This window comes from Aotus nancymaae, unplaced genomic scaffold (genome assembly GCF_030222135.1).
Source record: "Aotus nancymaae isolate 86718 unplaced genomic scaffold, 86718_ANA_hifiasm-v0.15.2.pri h1tg000025l, whole genome shotgun sequence".
Lineage (NCBI taxonomy): Eukaryota > Metazoa > Chordata > Mammalia > Primates > Aotidae > Aotus > Aotus nancymaae.
In genome coordinates, this window is record NW_026988438.1 from 7,003,873 (window position 1) to 7,021,430 (window position 17,558).

At 36.2% G+C, this 17,558-nt stretch overlaps 1 protein-coding gene across 1 annotated transcript in view; it reads right to left on the reverse strand.

Moving 5' to 3' along the window:
• SCIN (scinderin) overlaps positions 1-17,558 on the reverse strand; it is a 72,161-nt gene that overhangs the window by 52,039 nt on the left and 2,564 nt on the right. The window contains exons 2-3 of the mRNA XM_012450728.2: positions 12,060-12,214; positions 9,029-9,190 (exon numbers count right to left, since the gene is read on the reverse strand). Of these exons, the coding sequence (XP_012306151.2) occupies positions 9,029-9,190; positions 12,060-12,214 (317 nt within the window). The remainder of the gene's footprint in view (positions 1-9,028; positions 9,191-12,059; positions 12,215-17,558) is intronic.

Consider the following 17,558-nt stretch of genomic DNA (forward strand, 5'->3'; position numbering starts at 1 on the left):
GAAAGGGGAACACTTTTATATTGTTGGGTGGGAATGTCAACTATGTAACAACCACTATGGAAAACAGGGTGGAGATTCCTTAAAGAACTGAAAGTAGATCTACTGTTTGGTATAGCAATCCCACTAGTAGGTATCTGGGAAAAGAAGTTTATTCAAAAAAGATACTTGCACACACATGTTTATAGCAGCACAATTTACAATTGCAAGAATATGGAACCAGCCAAAATGCCCATCAATCAACGAGTGGATATACATATATATATATATATATATCACATTTTCACATTTTATATATATTCATGCACACACACACCATGAAATACAAACTAGTGTTTTTCTCAGATTCCTCTTCCTAGCTTATTTAATTATATTTTATAAGTGATTATTTTTTCTGCAAGTCTGAGAAAGCAAACTTCTAATAATTATATTTTACATTAAAGTGAAAGCGAAGTAATCAGAACTTAGCTCTCTAGAACTTTCAGGTTTATTAGCAACTTTCACTACTGACTTACTAGGTATTTATACAATCATTTAACAGATGTTTTTTGTTACCTTAGTTGTATAAGTGACCTCTCATCTACTTCAAAGAGATTATATAAGATTACAGTAAATTTTATTAGCATCTGTAAAACATAATCAGAGCATAGTAAAATGTGTTTTAAAGTGAACGAGAACATGATAATTTTACAAACATAATTATTACTTAACATAGGAGTCTACAAATATTTTATGGATCCCAGAATGTTTTCTATGATATTACTGTGAGTTGGGAGTTTTACATGCATATCAATTCAGAGGTAAATTTGGTTATAGAAAAAAATTTCTCATCATTGCTTAGAGACCACAGTTTCCCTAAGTTACTTAACTTTAAAATAGTAAAAACACATTTAGGAAATGCAAAAATATTAAAACGTTAAAAGTGAAGTTTTCTGTTTAACTTAAAGATGACTAAATTACTAAGCAAAGTGTTACAGAAAATTTCTGATTCAACATGAAAATGAATGACTTGTATTCTCTCGCTTTTTAATTTTCACCTTATTTTATGCCACCATTTACACACAAGTGATATATTTTCCTATTTAGACTTACTTTTCAATGGTTGAGATAAAAAATTTAATAAAATAACTTTAATTGTAAATGGCTAAAAGTCACATTGCTTGACAAGTCATTATTAAAACACTGTTTTCTCTTTCTCTCTCTCATTTTATTTAATTAATTAATTAATTTATTTTTTGAGACAGGGTCTGACTCTATCACCCAGGCTGCAGTGCAGTGGTACAATCTTGGCTCACTGCAGCTTCTGCCTCTGGGTTCAAGGAATCCTCCCACCTCAACCTTCTAAGTAGTTGGGACTACAGGTGTGTGCCACCAAGGCAGGCGAACTTCTGCATTTTTTTGAAGAGATGGGGTTTCACCTTGTTGCCCAGGCTGGTCTTGATGTTCTGGGCTTAAGCGATCTGCCTGCCTTGGCCTTCCCAAAGTTCTGGGATTACAGGTGCGAGCCACTGTGCCAGGCTGAAAACATCATTTTCATTCAATCTAATTAAATGTTCATTCAATGGTTGCAGCAGTACATTAAAACTTGCTTTAAAAGCTTAAAAAGAATTTTAGTATTTCATCAAATTTGAAAATTTATATTCCATCATTTGTGGATAACGTGTTTAGGACATTTCATTTTAACAGAGCTCTACTGTGCTGAAATAAATGTGTGGAGTTCTATTAATAAACTGTACTGCCCAACACTTACTCTATTCAGAGGTAGGTAGTTATGATTACGTCACCACTCTGGCACAAGGTAACTTTGTATTCAGTTGGCACCAGTCTTGAAAAAACTCTCTTCTATAATTAAACTTACTCTGTTTCCTCTAGGGAGTAAGCTTAAAAAATAAATTCCTTCATAAAGCTAAAAAAAAGTCTGAATTAATGTGATAGGTAAATACCTATTACTACAACAAAAAGTTTTCACTATAGTCTAAGTTATTTTATTTATAATGCTTTAACAGGAAATAGTTTAAAAACTATTCATCAACTTGATTTAAGTATGCCTGACACTGAAAATTGTAAAGCAAACACTTTTAGGGGCAACTATTTCACTGTCTAAGATCGTAAGGCATTTAACAACTCAACACTAAGTATCTTATTTCTTTAGGGAAGGAATGTTAAGGAAAAAAAGCCCTGTAAATATAAAATTATCAATTTATGAATAATTTGGAATGAAATCTACTTAAATTCTGGCAGAAAGATGATGATGTGCATATTGCATATGAACATCTTCTAGTAGAATTTTGTGGAACTATAATTAACTCTTAATATACAAACTATTAGAGAAAAACAAAATTATTCTGCACAATTAGAAAAAGAAGAAATAAGACAATAAACACAATCTGTTACTAGCAGTTAGTCTGGTCCACTAGTTACAAGAAATAAAAGCAAGCAAGTGATATTTATAGAAACAACCATACTTGGGGAGGGGTGTTTTATTATTGGTCTCGAAAACCAGAGGTTTCTAAAATTTCTTTAAACTATGTGGTGAGTTAGTAATGTAGCCAGACATCATTTGAGGACAGAAAATAAGGGCAAAAGTAAAACAAAGTTCAATGATGCCCTGGAGGAAAAGCAAGATTTCAGAGGCTGTGTTTAAAGGAGCACCCAAAACAGCCTATGTGATGTTGGCTCTACATGTGCAAAGAATTCAGCATAGGCTTGCTGCTCTTTTGTCCTTTTCTAAGTTATTATTCTAGTCAAATCTAAAATTTCATTAAAGGAGAATGTGAGGCCAGACCTCTTCCTCTTCCTGCCATATGTTGGCTTTGTCTTGCCTAGTTACCCAAATACGGAAATTCATTAAGATGTATCTTTAGACTTTAGGTTCTCTAAGTATAGTTTAAAAATGATAATGATTTGTGAGATAACTCCAGGAATCCTTTTTGTTTTGAAAGTGTAAAGTATGACTTATCTCATTTTTGAATAAACAAATATTTCTTTATATCTATTTTGTTGTCTACCCAAAACCAACCCAACTTAATATTTATCAGTTACATATGTATTGAAAGACATTGTATGTTTTTCAAACTACCTCTGAATGAAGGACACAAGATAAATGCAGGGCCACTGAAGGCTTGGCGACCAGAAAGGAAGCAACTATATTTGAATTAGGGCAGATCAGTGGTGACAGAGGGAAAAGAAATAAATATTTAGAAGGTCAAAGCCTATAGGATTGGTCAGTAATGCCATTGGCTGTGCACTAGAGGGACAGGGAAAAGGCAAATGACTTGGACAATTCTAGCTTGGTTGCTGGCAGTGATGCCACTCACCGGACCAGATAAACAGTTTTGGAAGGGTTCTTTGTGTAGCACCAGTGAGCACAGGTGAAATTATATTCTCTTATTAGTATTTGCCAAACAGAAAAGAAAAAAAAAAAGGCTTACAGTCATACTTTAACAAAAAGCATTTCTGCCAGCCATATAAGTTGGTGACTCAACTGCTCCATCCACATGAAGAGTTACGGCTTCTTCATGCATATTGTTATCGGTAGTTACACAGGCATGAGTAGGGCAGGAGAGAGCTCTCCTCCAACCACTAGGAATGTCAGGTGATGGTTCGGCAGTTATCACATTGTCTCTCTAAAAGTGATAGGTTGGCAGCTGGCACCTGAAAGAGGGCGTTTCCTGATGGTCCACACCTATTACACTAAATGGGAATGCAGATGCCAGGGAGAAGCAACTGACAAATATTGAGTTGGGTTGGTTTTGGGTAGACAACAAAATAGATATAAAGAAATATTTGTTTATTCAAAAATGAGATAAGTCATACTTTACACTTTCAAAACAAAAAGGATTCCTGGACTTACCTCACAAATCATTATCATTTTTAAACTATACTTAGAGAACCTAAAGTCTAAAGATACATCTTAATGAATTTCCATATTTGGGTAACTAGGCAAGACAGAGCCAACATATGGCAGGAAGAGGAAGAGGTCTGGCCTCACATTCTCCTTTAATGAAATTTTAGATTTGACTAGAATAATAACTTAGAAAAGGACAAAAGAGCAGCAAGCCTATGCTGAATTCTTTGCACATGTAGAGCCAACATCACGTAGGCTGTTTTGGGTGCTCCTTTAAACACAGCCTCTGAAATCTTGCTTTTCCTCCAGGGCATCATTGAACTTTGTTTTACTTTTGCCCTTATTTTCTGTCCTCAAATGATGTCTGGCTACATTACTAACTCACCACATAGTTTAAAGAAATTTTAGAAACCTCTGGTTTTCGAGACCAATAATAAAACACCCCTTCCCAAGTATGGTTGAGGGCACTAGGAAAGGCAACTCTTAAATTATCATGATTTGTACTTTAATACTCAGCCATGGTTTCACATTAGAAGGTGCCAAAGAAGAGATGAGTATTGTAGGCAAAGGAATCAATCTGCAAAAGCAAAAGCCTGGTGACTTGAAGGAATGTGTCAGGTACAGGGTACTAAGACAGTATCAACAGCAATGGAGAGGACAGGAAAGATTCAAGAGATCATTAGAAGGTAGACTAGACTAGGATAGCGGTTAAAGGAAAGCGGAATATTTGGGAGGAGTTGTCAGGATGACTCCTGGGTTCTGGCTTTGAAAACCTGAATGAGTGGTGGCTCCATTAATAAGATAATGACAATTAGAGAAGAAGTCATTTTCTAGATGTGTTGAGTTTGAGGTTCTCATGACACGTATAAGCTGAAATATCTGAAATACTGACTTGGAGCTCAGGCAAGAGCTCTGAGGTCTGAGTTAGACTTAAAGTTTAGATTGACCCATGGGTAGCAGTTGAAGCTTTGGGTGGGGATAAGTTTGCTTAGGAAGAATGTATAAAAGAAGAGACAATAATTAAAATCCTTTTAAAAAGTACTTGAAGGGGTGGGCAGACCATGAAAAGAAGAATAAGAGTGGCTGAAAGGGAAGAAAACAAGGAAGCCAGGGGAGGAGTGAGGCTGCAGAAGACGGGAAAGTCAACAGTGTGGGTTGCAACACAAGAATCCAGTGGTTAATGTCACGGTGTTTACTGGACTTAGCAGGGGTCATCGACGCCCAGAGCCAGAACAGTTTCCGAGGAACTGTGGGATTGAAAGTCAGACTGTGGGTTAAAGACTGACTGGTTAATGAGGAAATGGAGACTGCTTTTTCGAAGCAGCATGACTAAACAACGGGAGAGGGGGTGATAGATTATAAATAGTGAGGAGAACAGGGTAAAGCTGCACAAATGACCGAACAAGAAGGAAACAGAACATGGGGAACATCAGGATCAGTAACTCACCACAGGAATTCCTACTCCTGTGAAACCTAATTCTTCACTAGTGGCTGACTGTGACATACCTTTCCAAGAGTTAACCCCAGACCCCAAATCTTAAGAATATGGGCTTTCATTCACATTCTGCAGATACTGGTAGTATTTTGCAGTATTTTTAGATGTAATTTTACTAATTAAAAAAAATTTTTAAAAATAGTGGGAAAATCATGACTAATAAATTCAACATTAAAATATATCCTTCAAAAGTGGTTTTCCCTGACTCCGTAAATTGGTAGGATCTAGCCATGTTTCATATTATTTTCTGAAAATATGCTAAATATGAGACAATGGGTCCAAATCATTCTCCAAAATATTGATGGTTTTCTTCACTTTAAAACTGGCTAAACTGATAATTTTACTATCTTATGCCTCAGGCTGACGAGATTACATTGTAATGTCCAGGAATATTTACTATAATCTAAAACTCGATAAAAGAACAAATGTTTCTAAGACATATGGAATATCATATTAATAATAGTGACTGTTGATCAAAAAAGCTGATTTCTCTTTTGATCAAGGTATGGGATTTAGGTTATATCCACGGCCTTAGTTTTGACCAGGTGGCCTTAGCTGAGTGGTAACTGGACTTTTAGCCTAAGTGTTTCATACCGGGGTCATAATACAAACTTGAAGAAACTGGACTGTCATCCTTTTAGGCCCTCCAATGCAGAAGGTTGCTTTAAATAACTAGCGCAAGGACTGCTATTAAAATATTATGGCACAGAAAATTTTAGTTCCATGTATTTCTTTGTTTATTGTGACACACGCCAAAATAAAGTTGCCAAGGTAGTTTCAAGATCTTATCACCATTTAGAAACTTTTGGCAACATACAAACTGGTTAAAGGTTAGTAATACAAACACAGATATTGGAAGCATTTGCCGTAGTTTATCTAGGAATCTGGGGCTTGATTCTCACCAGGGTATCCCTTTTGAGAATAGGAAAATTCCAAAATATAAGAGATAACCAAGCACCAATATCTCTGCAACTAATATCTCTCATTCCAAATATCTCTTTTACAAGGCATGGGAGAAGAGAACTTGAAAGTTATTAAAGATAATTAGCTATATAAGATAAAAATAATTTACTATTAAATAGATGAATGCCCTGGAATCTTAGAGTCTCTGTCCCTATTATATGAGCCTGGATTTGTAGGCCATACTCCCACAGACTGGCATTAACTATGGCATTAACACAAGAACTACAATCTGTCTACCATCACAACCAACTACCTGGCCCATTGTGGAAACTCTGTATTTGTTCCACAAAATAAATTATTTAGTGAATACTACCGCTTTCAGTGGAATCTCAGCACATTAGGCATCATCAGTTCTGAATTCAGCAGATTCTTAACCTGCTGCAAGACTTTCTATTACCAGGCCATACTATCTTATATACTACCAAGTTAGCATAGTGTGGTGAAAAGAATGTAAAGTAGGAATAGAAAAACCTACCCCCCATTCTGGGTCACCACACACTGGCATGAATGTGAAGAGACTTGCACATACGTTCTAAAGCCTAAGGCTTTCGTTTCCCCTTTTGAATGGGATGATAACTGCTGTTTCCCAGATGTGACTATGTGTCAGATGAGACTGAATCACAGTCAGCTAAGGATTAAAGTGGCATCGGAAATCAGAGTCAAGATGTAAAAGCAAATGAAGTTAAGGCTTAGAGACATTAATGATTTGTCGAAAATCATAGAAAGCTGAATTGGAAGCCATTCATTATAACTGAATAGATCATTGCATTTACATAGCAATTACATTACACATAAAAAGTGTTTTTAAGAAAAAAAATATTTTCAGGTAATGGGAGTAATTAATTACATTATCACTGGGAAGTGTCCTTCTTGTTTAGGGACCCTTGCAATCACCTAATCAAATATCTACTTTCACAGATCGGAACCTCAGAGTACAGCAACTGGAATGAGAAAGGGGGTCTCCTTTTTCTAATAAAAATGCCATTTTATTTTTAAAAGCATTTATATATTATAAAGTACTTTAGAGTGTAAGTGGTGGAGATGAAAGTTGAGATAGAAAATTATTGTGCACAGGGTTTGAGAGATTGAATGTTGCAATTGCTTTCGGAACCGTGTGGCTGTGGATGTTTATTTGCACCATTTATTTATTTATTTATTTATGTATAGGTAGGGGTTGGCAGTAGGAGAGAATGAAAGGGTGGAACAGTATCTGTATTCCGCCTAGATCTTAGAGTTAGGCCTTAAATCTGTTAGGAGAATGAATTAGCTTTTGACGTTAAAGAGGACTTTCCCATGAAATTTATTGTGAGATTCAGAGCAAAAGTAGTGCCATTTAGAGTGTAGGTGTCTACGTGTAATACTAAGCATTGTACTTTGGGCATTTATATTATTGTGATCTCAACTTTGCATACAAGCTGGTATGATCCAAGACAGTAAGATTATCTATAAGTAGTAATAAAACTATGGAAGAATGCTCACTTAAACTGATGCAGTTTATATCTTGGGGTCATTTTCCAAACAATGTATAACCTTTGTACATTTAATCTCTGTACTATTGTTAAATTAATATTGCTTAAACAGAACTTTGTAACTCTATTTTCAGAATCATTTGTGTCCCTCCTCTATGCAGACAGAATAAGCTCTTTTGGCTTCTGTCTACTGCTTTATTCCAAAATACTGCCCAGGTGATGCAATAAAACAAAATGCTTAGTGGGGCATCAGATATGCTAAGAGTTTAATCCTGGCTTCACCATTTACTAACTTTGCAACCTTGAGCAAATTCCATAGACAAGGCCTCATGCTAACTGAAGCAATGCAGGCCAGCTCATGATTCTGTTACAACCTTTGGCCCAGAAATGTTAGGAATGATAATTAGGATGTTGAGATATATGGTGTGATGAAAATGATAACGAAAAGCAGGTAGAGGAGATCCTTGTAAGAGCTGTGCTTTCTTTCTTTCATTGCTCTGCACATGATTTTTCAGTGGAGGGAAATGCTCTTTATTTCTGTTATGAAAACCTTACAGAGTTTTAAAGATACAACTTATATCCTAACTTCTAGGGTCCAGCAAAGGGTCTTGCAATAATCCTTCTTCGTCATGATCATAGTGATGAATAAGTATACCTGATTATTAGAGGAGCATCTTTTCCAGGAAGAAAACGTAAGTCTGATATAATATACCATTGCTCATGCCATTAAGATGATACTTGATATTTGTACTTGTGCCTTTTCTTCTAAACCCTGTGATAATTGAAAAGTGTGAAATGGTATGGTATGGTGTGTGTGTATGTGTATGTCAAAATACTTCTTTAAAATTCTCTAGGTGGCTGTTTAGATTCAGCTTATGTCCAGATTGTATTCTAGAGCCTTTTGTTGCTGGGGAACCAGTTTCCCCTTCAAGCTATGTTTTCCCATGCACAATTAGAGACAAAAATAATTAGAGGAAGCTCTGTTCAAAGAGAAGGGGAAATGTATTAAAAATTAGTCAATTTCTGTTCTATGGTAGGAAGAACTAAATCATTATTCTAAACCTATGCAAGAAAACAAAAACCTTTGAAGTCCCACTTTATGCGTCATTTAAATACTTGCCAATTATTCATTTCACATAAACGTGCCCACTTTCCAGTGTGTAGAAAAAGTGATTCTCTTCAAAGACATGTACATCTGATTTGATCTGAAAGCAATTCACTTTCCTTTAGACATTGATGTGTGTATATGAAACTTACGGTGCCAAGGTCAATGATGAAGCAGTCACCCTTGTTGAAACTGTTCCAGCTAAGGGGAACTTCTGTGGCTCTCACCACTCTACGACCCTTCACATGTAGGAGCCTCTTGGCCGTCAGGTCGTTGGTCAGAACATGATTTAATCCAGATGCCACACCTCCAGCCTGATCAACAAAGGGAAACACACAAAAAATCAAAGAGAAAACTGACGAGGTGTCTATCTAGACAAAGCAAAGCACAACTATATCACCAGTGTTTGTGCCAAAACTGTACCTGTCAAGCCAAGATAAAATATCAGCCTATTGCATAAGACAAGAGAGAACTCCTTGGTAATCAACATATTGTGCTTGTTTTGTCTCTTTATTCTTTCTGTCTTAACATTCTATTGACAACTGCAAGTATTTACTGAGAACCGTCAGCGTATAAAATGTTGCTGCAAAAACAAAAAGAAGAAGCCACAGCTCTTGCCCTTTGGACACTAATGACCCCCAAATCATTAATAAGCAAGAAGGCAAAGATTTCAGGGAAGAAGGTGACAGGTGGCTAGAGGAGGGTCAGAGGTAACATGTACAGATGACAGCAGCCGGAGAAGAAGGCAACCAAAAGTTCATACTGTTACAGGGCTGGGACAAAGAAGAGAGTTGAATGCTGGCCACGAGTGGGCTGGTCTTACGTATGGTTCTTGTTTTTAGATTTAAAGTAATCAAATGTCTTATTTATTTTGTGGTAAAGAGGTCTTCTATTAATAAATATGCTAGGTCTCAGTGCTTTTACAATAAGCTAGGAGAGATGCAGTATCTTGACTGTGCACCCACAACCACAAGAAAACTAAACAAAACAAAATGAAATACAATCACATTGAATTAAAGAAACCCCTCAGAGAAAATATTAACTGTATCAACTACATCTTCTTATTCGAAATCATCTTTTACCTTTTCATTTTTTTCTAATTAAATGATACGAATCATATCTTTATTTCCACAATTAATTATAATTAATTATATGTGCACAACTGAGCTACAGTATAAACAAAACTGTCATTGAAAGATCGTTTAATGGCAAGGAAAATTAGAGCTAATTTGTCATTAGCACATTCTTTGAATTTCCATTGACTTTAAATTTCCACCGTTCTCCAAGAAAAGTTGGTATAGATTAGATATTGATTTCAGGACAATTAAAACTTCAAATTAAAAAAAATGTGTGTGTATATATATATATCTATAATGATTTCCCATTCCATAATTTTACAATGACTGCCACAGTTCTTGGTTGAATAAACTAATATTATGTAATTAAATAAATATAAGTTTTCATCTACGTGCTACTGTTTTGAAACAAAGTTTTGCTCTTGTCTCCTAGGCTACAGTGGAATGACACAACCTAGGCTCACTGCAACCTCTGCTTCCTGGGTTCAAGCAATTCTCCTGCCCCAGTAGCTAAGATTGCAGGCACATGTCACCATGCCCGGCTAATTGTATTATTGGTAGAGACAGTGTTTCACCTTATTGGCCAGGCTGATCTAAACTCCTGACCTCAGGTGATCTGCCTGCTTCGGCCTCCCAAAATGTTGAGATTATAGGCGTGAGCCACCACACCCAACCACAATTACTTTATTAGTTAATTTATTCCTTAATACAACACCTGTATGAGGAAGCTGTTATAATAATTCATTGTTTGTTTGGGCAAACTGAGAACAGAAAGCTCAGTACTTGCCCTAAAGCAAACAAGTCGTATGTAGCAGAAATGGGTTCATAACTAGGATGGTGTCACAGCACCTGCTTTTAGTAACTACAAGACTCAAATTATTTAAAATGTTGGGTTCAATGACATAAAGGAAGTTTCAGGATCATTTGACATAAACTGTAGGAGCTCATGTGAATTAAAAAAAGTGAGAGGTAATAGATTTGTATTTAGGGTAGTTCATAGCCTAGAATAAAATAATGATTTCAAGAGACATAAGATAACTTATAATGTATAAGTTTGTTCTGATCTCAATAGTATCACAAAATATTCAACCAAGACTCTAAACAGGTAAACGTATAAATAAACCTTGTCATCTTAATAAGTGGACTCAGTATAACAGTCAGAATTGTAGTGAAGTTCTAAGGTTTCATGTCTTCACTAGGGTAGCATGATCACAGGGCAGGGCAGTGGGGTGTACAGAACTGTTGCTGGAGCATGTTTGATTTTGGAAAGGCTTGTTTCTGTAATGTTAGTCTGGGGAGGATATTCCTCACACTTTAACTGAATGTGTGTGGTAGTGGGTGGCAGGAATGGAAAAGGGAGGGCCAGTCTGCAAAGCTAACTGGGAGAATACAATACAAACAAACAAAAAAACTGTCCTTTACTGAAGGGTGCCATAAAGGGACAGGACTATGTAACTATTTGTTCTTGATGATTTATTTTCAGAAGTAAAGCCAATTGATCAGTGTTTCAGACCAGTGTGTATAAACTGTGCATGTGCGTGTGTGTAGTTTACTTGCAGACTTTTTCAGCTCAAAAGTTTCATCTGCACCCCTTCTAAGATACAACCACACTATTTTGGAAGTGCATGTATAATTCTTTTCAGTAACTAAAATTATAATTATTATAAATACCGTATTAATATATTCCAGACCAACTGAGATTTTGAAGGTTTAGTTTACTTGCAGAAACTTCAGAGATTCTCTATAATAGCAAAAACGAAAACTATTAATACCCAAATTACCAATATTTAATTGTTGAAATAGCTAGAAAATATTAAAGAGGTATTTTGTGAAGACATAACTGAAAGCTCTTTAAAAAATTAACCTATCAAATTAAATTTTCACGATATTTCACATATTGTACCACACATTCCACAAACGTTTCCTGAACACCTACTTTGTATCCAGCAGGTACTGGGGATATAGCCATGAACAAAATAGATTAAAATAAAAACAAAATAAAACAAAAAAACCTTGCCCTCAATGAATTTTCATTCTGTGAAGACAGGAGGTATGGATGGACAAGAGGAGAAAGGGGTTGAAAATGGAAACTCAGGGAGCTGCTTACCTTGTATTTCAGACCACCTTTGAAATAGCCAACAAAATCAGTAGACTCATATCCTTGAAGTTCTCTATTCTGCACTGGCTTGCCACCCAAATAATCATCCATCTGAACAGTGAAGATGGCAGCAGCTGTGCTTTCATCCTGGGAACACTCCTTTCCTAAGACAGTGAACAACAGCACCTCAATTATCAAGCAAGTAAAAGGATTAAGGCAGAATTTCTGATATGAAAGATGCCAGAAATTTGCATTTCAATTACGTGTCAATACAACAAACAGTCTTCTACAGAAAGATCATTTAGCTAAAATAGTATAATGTATAATTTTGCTAATAATTAACAATTTTTTAATATATTTTTTTCTTTTGAGAGAGAGTGTTGCTCTGTTGCCAAGACTGGAGTGCAATGACATAATCAGAGCTCACCGTAACCTCAAAATCCGGGGCTCAAGCGATCCTCCCACCTCAGTCTCACAAGTAGCTTGGACTACAGGTGCATGCCACCATGCTTTGCTAATTAAAAAAAAAATGTCTTGTAGAGACAAGGTCTCCATATGTTGCCCAGGCTGGTCTCAAACCCTGAGCTCAAGCAATCCTCTTGCTTTAAATTGTTGGGGATTACAGATGTGAGCCACCGTGCTTGGCCTGTTTTTGTTTCTATTTTTTCCAATTCCTTTAAAAATTTTCAAAAGAAACACTGCTGTGTGAAGTTGCTCAGGAAGATAAAAACAACCTGTTCCAATGAGATTTCAGTAAGCATTAATTTGGTACAGTCAATAAGATCAAGTTATGAAAACATTTGATAACTGGTTTAGCCTTTGTTAGGATAAATCTTTGTTCTTATGATATGTCAATATGTTAACTACTGTTTGTGAGGAATATGAACCTCATGAGCCATAATTAAATAAGTGGTTTTTGCAATGGAAAAAATGAATATAATTTAATTTTTCCTCTTTTTTAAATCTTTTTTTTTGAGATGGAGTTTCACTCTTGTTACCCAGGCTAGAGTGCAATGGCACGATCTCGGCTCACCGCAACCTCCGCCTCCTGGGTTCAGGCAATTCTCCTGCCTCAGCCTCCTGAGTAGCTGGGATTACAGGCACGCGCCACCGTGCCCAGCTAATTTTTTGTATTATTAGTAGAGACGGGGTTTCACCATGTTGACCGGGATGGTCTCGATCGCTTGACCTCGTGCTCCACCCGCCTCGGCCTCCCAAAGTGCTGGGATTACAGGTGTTAGCCACCGCTCCCGGCTCCCCCTTTTTAAATCTTTTTTCCCCACCTCACCATCTGATTGGTTTTGTTTGAATGAAATAATGATCTCTGGAATAAAGGAAGAGCAAAAGAAGCAGCATGCTAACATTAAGTGTTAATGTACTTGGTATTGCTTCAGGTATTTGACATACAACATACATTTAATTTTCACAATTGTAATACAGATCATATCCAGGTAACTTCACTAAGGTCAAAACAATTCCTAAGAACCAGTGTCTGTAGTGTACATAAAGGTCACAGTAAGGACATTCCAGAGGGGCACTTACATTTTATGGAAAACACTGCAAACACTTAACTACATCCAAGCTGTAATAAAAATCTTAAATGATTCTAGAAACAGTAATAGCCAACATTATACCTTTATAGTACCCCTATGGGCCAGACACTGTGCTGATGTTTTACATGGATGAGCTCATTTAATCTTCAAGCAACCCCATAAGGCAGAAACTGTTTTCTACCAGATTAATGGGGAAAATGGAGGCTTAGAGAGGCTGGGTAAATTTCCTGAAGTCATAAAGCAACTTTTGGCAGAAAAGGACCAGATGTAGGTTTGTGTGACTCTGAAGCACAGGTTCTTGGAAACTACGGTACACTTGTAGGTATTTTTTGTACTCAGGTTCTCATTGGCAGTACAATTTTATGGTGACAAGGTATGTTAATTTCTTTATGGATAACTGATGCATAAAGGCTTAGAAGCTGTAATAATTTAATAGTTCTCCTGAACAACCCTAACTGAGAGTATTCACCAAAGTTGAAGATGGGAAATCAGTCAGTTATATTAAAGAATCAGATTTCCTTACAATTCTCCTTTTACTCTCAAAGGAGACCGGTATCTTCTGAGGGGAAAAATAAACCAACAACTCAGTAGCTAGAAGACTACTTGACATGATAACAATTTTGTGAACGTGCTGTGATCAAAGTTAAGTATTTAACACACAGGCAATTTTGCAATCTGCAAGGACTCTAGTGTCATTCTTCTGCCATTTAGGGTCAGAACCCTAACTGAGAATACCGTAAAGACATAGATGTAGATTTTTTTTGATGCTTTAAGAGAGGACTTGGAATCAAGGTTAACATCAAAGGTGTTAAAGATGATGTATTTGACATAAACATCCTCACCTGACTACAAGTTGAAACCCGAATCTCTTTAAGTGGATATAAGTGAACAGGCATAAAGTTAATGAATGAACTCAAAGTAAGTTAATTAAATTATGCTGTCATTTGCTGATGCTTATGTAACGGAGTTGGCCAGCGAATATTTGTATGAATAAACGCCTGAGAAAAGTTTAAGGTATTAAACCAATGTCAGTCTTTGAATGCAAAACTATAATCAAATTCAGTTGTAGCATGATGGAATTACAGAAAGCATTTAGAAACTTATGAGCTTTGTGTATAAAGTCTGCTTAAGAATCAATTTAGTTTTCCCCTATGAATCTGCTTATGACTTCCATTTGTTGTTTCTCTACACTGATTTTACTGGTCTTTTATGTTCTGTTATACTATGCTGTGCCATGTTATTTCATATCATATTAGACTTGAGTACATCCTGCGAATTCCTATAAGTATTTTGTGGATGTAATGATTTTATATCTAAAACATAGATAAAAAGAGACGTTTAAAACTAGGTTCATCCAACAGCCATTCATAATAAAATGAAATAAGCCAAATTAGGAATAGAGAGGAATATCTTCGAATGATATTTAGAGTCGACAGAAAACGTAGAACAATGCTGAAGAGTAAAAGACTGAACGTTTTTCCCATAAAATCAGGAAAATGGGTGTGCACGCTCACCACTCTTATTCAACTAGTACAAGAAGTTCTAACCACTGCAACAAAGTAAGGAAAAGAAAAAAAGGCATACAAATTGAATATGAAGAAATAAAAAGGTCTCTATTTAGAGATAACAATATTATTTGCCTAGTAAACCCTAAGGGACATACCCCACCCCTCCACCCCGCCCAGAAAAAAAGCTCTCCTAGAAATAAAAAGTGCATTGAGCAAGTTAGCAGGACACAAGATTCATCAGTAACACAAAAATCAGTCACATTTCTATAAAGAAACAATGAACATGCTGAAACTGAAATTAAAGGCACAATACCTTTTACCATCACTCCAAATAAACTGAAATACTCAGGCATATAGTCTAAAAACACGTACAGGATCTGTATGCTGAAAATTACAAAATGGCAATGCGAAATATCAAGGAAGACCTAAGTAAATGTAAATGCTTAGTGTTCATGGATTTTAAGACTCCACATAATAATGATGTCAATCCTTCACAAATTGATCTATAGGCCTAACGTAAGCAAAATCACAGTTAGGTTTACAATAGACATATACAAGCTTATTGCAAAATTTATATAGTTAGGCGCAGAGCCTTGAATAGCTAAAATAATCTTGACAAACAAGCATAAAGTAGGAGGAATCACTCTCTGATACTGAGGTTTACTCTATACCTAACATGATTAAAACAGAATGGTACTGTTGAAGGACAGACACCGATCAATAGACCCAGTTTCCCTAGTAGTGACGCGTTATAAAATTATAGTATGGCTTAGTATATTAACATATAGTACAGTATAGCACTGAATACCACAACTAGGATATTGACTTTTATATAATCCACCTACTTTATTCATATTTTCTCAGTTTTACTCGTACTGGTGTGTGTGTGTGTATGTGCATTTAGTTCTATAAAATTTTACAGCATGTGTAAATTCATACATCTGCTATCGCAATCAAGATGCTGCGTAGTTCTACCAAAAATATGCTCCATGTTGCCCTTTTATGATGCACTCTTCTCCTGCCCACATCAACCCCTCCCTACCCTATCCCTAACCTATGGCAATGCCAAATCTAAAATTTTGTCACTTCAAAAATTTTATATAAATGGAATCATACAGTATAAAGCCTCTTAGGTTTTCTTCACTCAGCATGATTCCCTGGAGATTCATCCAAGTTGTTGGATATATCAATAATTTGTTCTTTTTTATTGCTGAGTAGTATTGCTTGGTACAGATGCACAACTTGTTTAACCAGTCACCTGTTGAGAAGTATCTGGGCTGATTCTAGTGTTTGTTTATTCAAATAAAACTGCTGTGGACATTCAGGTATGGGTTTTTATATGTACACATATAAAAACATATTTCTGGAATAAATACCTATGAATGCAATTTCTGGATAATATGATAGCAGTATATTTGGTTTCGTAAGAAACTACTAAACTCCTTTCCAGAGTGCTGTACCATTGCACGTAGCCACACCCATGCCCCAGCAATGTAAGTGATCCAGTTTCTTAGCATCCTAGCCAGTCTTTCATGTAAGTTCTCTGTGTTGTATATGGATTCCCAAGGCCTTGCACAGGGCCTGGTACAGCCCACTTATAACATAAATGTATACTGCTTTAAAATATATTTATGTAAAGTTTAAAACTGGCAAAGAGAAAGAGTGAGGTTAAGAGCTTGTAGCGTGGGTTAGGGATGTGACAGGGAACAGTTTTACTATCTAGACTTGTCCATTGATTTGGTGCTATAAGGAACTAGAATCAGAAGGTAAATGCATTTAAACTGCTAGGTGCAAAGCTGAAATGTTTTTAAAGAAGGACTAATGCAGTAACGTTTAAGTTCTTTGCAATAAATGTTAACTTTCATTACACTGAAGCATATGATGTTAATACATTTAAGCATATAATGTTAAGACAATAAAATAATCTGAGATATGCCAAGTGTTATGGAAACACTGAGGTAGAAACCTGGAAAGACGACTTTCCCTGTGTTCTCTCTCATTTTAGGTCCAACTTCTTCCTGTTTCCCACTTGGCCTGTTTCTTCATTTCTGCCTCCCACTTGGCCTGTTTCTTCATTTCTATGCTATGCACCTTTTTTCATCTCAGTTTAACTTCAGTTTCTCTTCCTTCCAACTGATTTCCTTTAACCAAATGTAATTTTCTCCTGGATTTTCAGCTCTCCCTCCTGGAACTTTGTCTCAATCTGTCTCTCTGGTGAATTCTCATGGATTCATCCTAATTTAGGACTTAGACTAGACTAAGTCCTAAATTTTGGAGGCAATTCTGTTTTCTTAGGGAGCTGAAGTAGGAAGAGCTGTTGGGCAATCCCATCTGAAGGTCCTGTTGACTATTTTTCTTGAAGCTTTTTTTCTCTCCATGATTCTCTCTTGGCACAAAATCCCTCCCGATTACTCTCGTTGTTCTTTTTTTCTCAAAAGGCTTCTGCT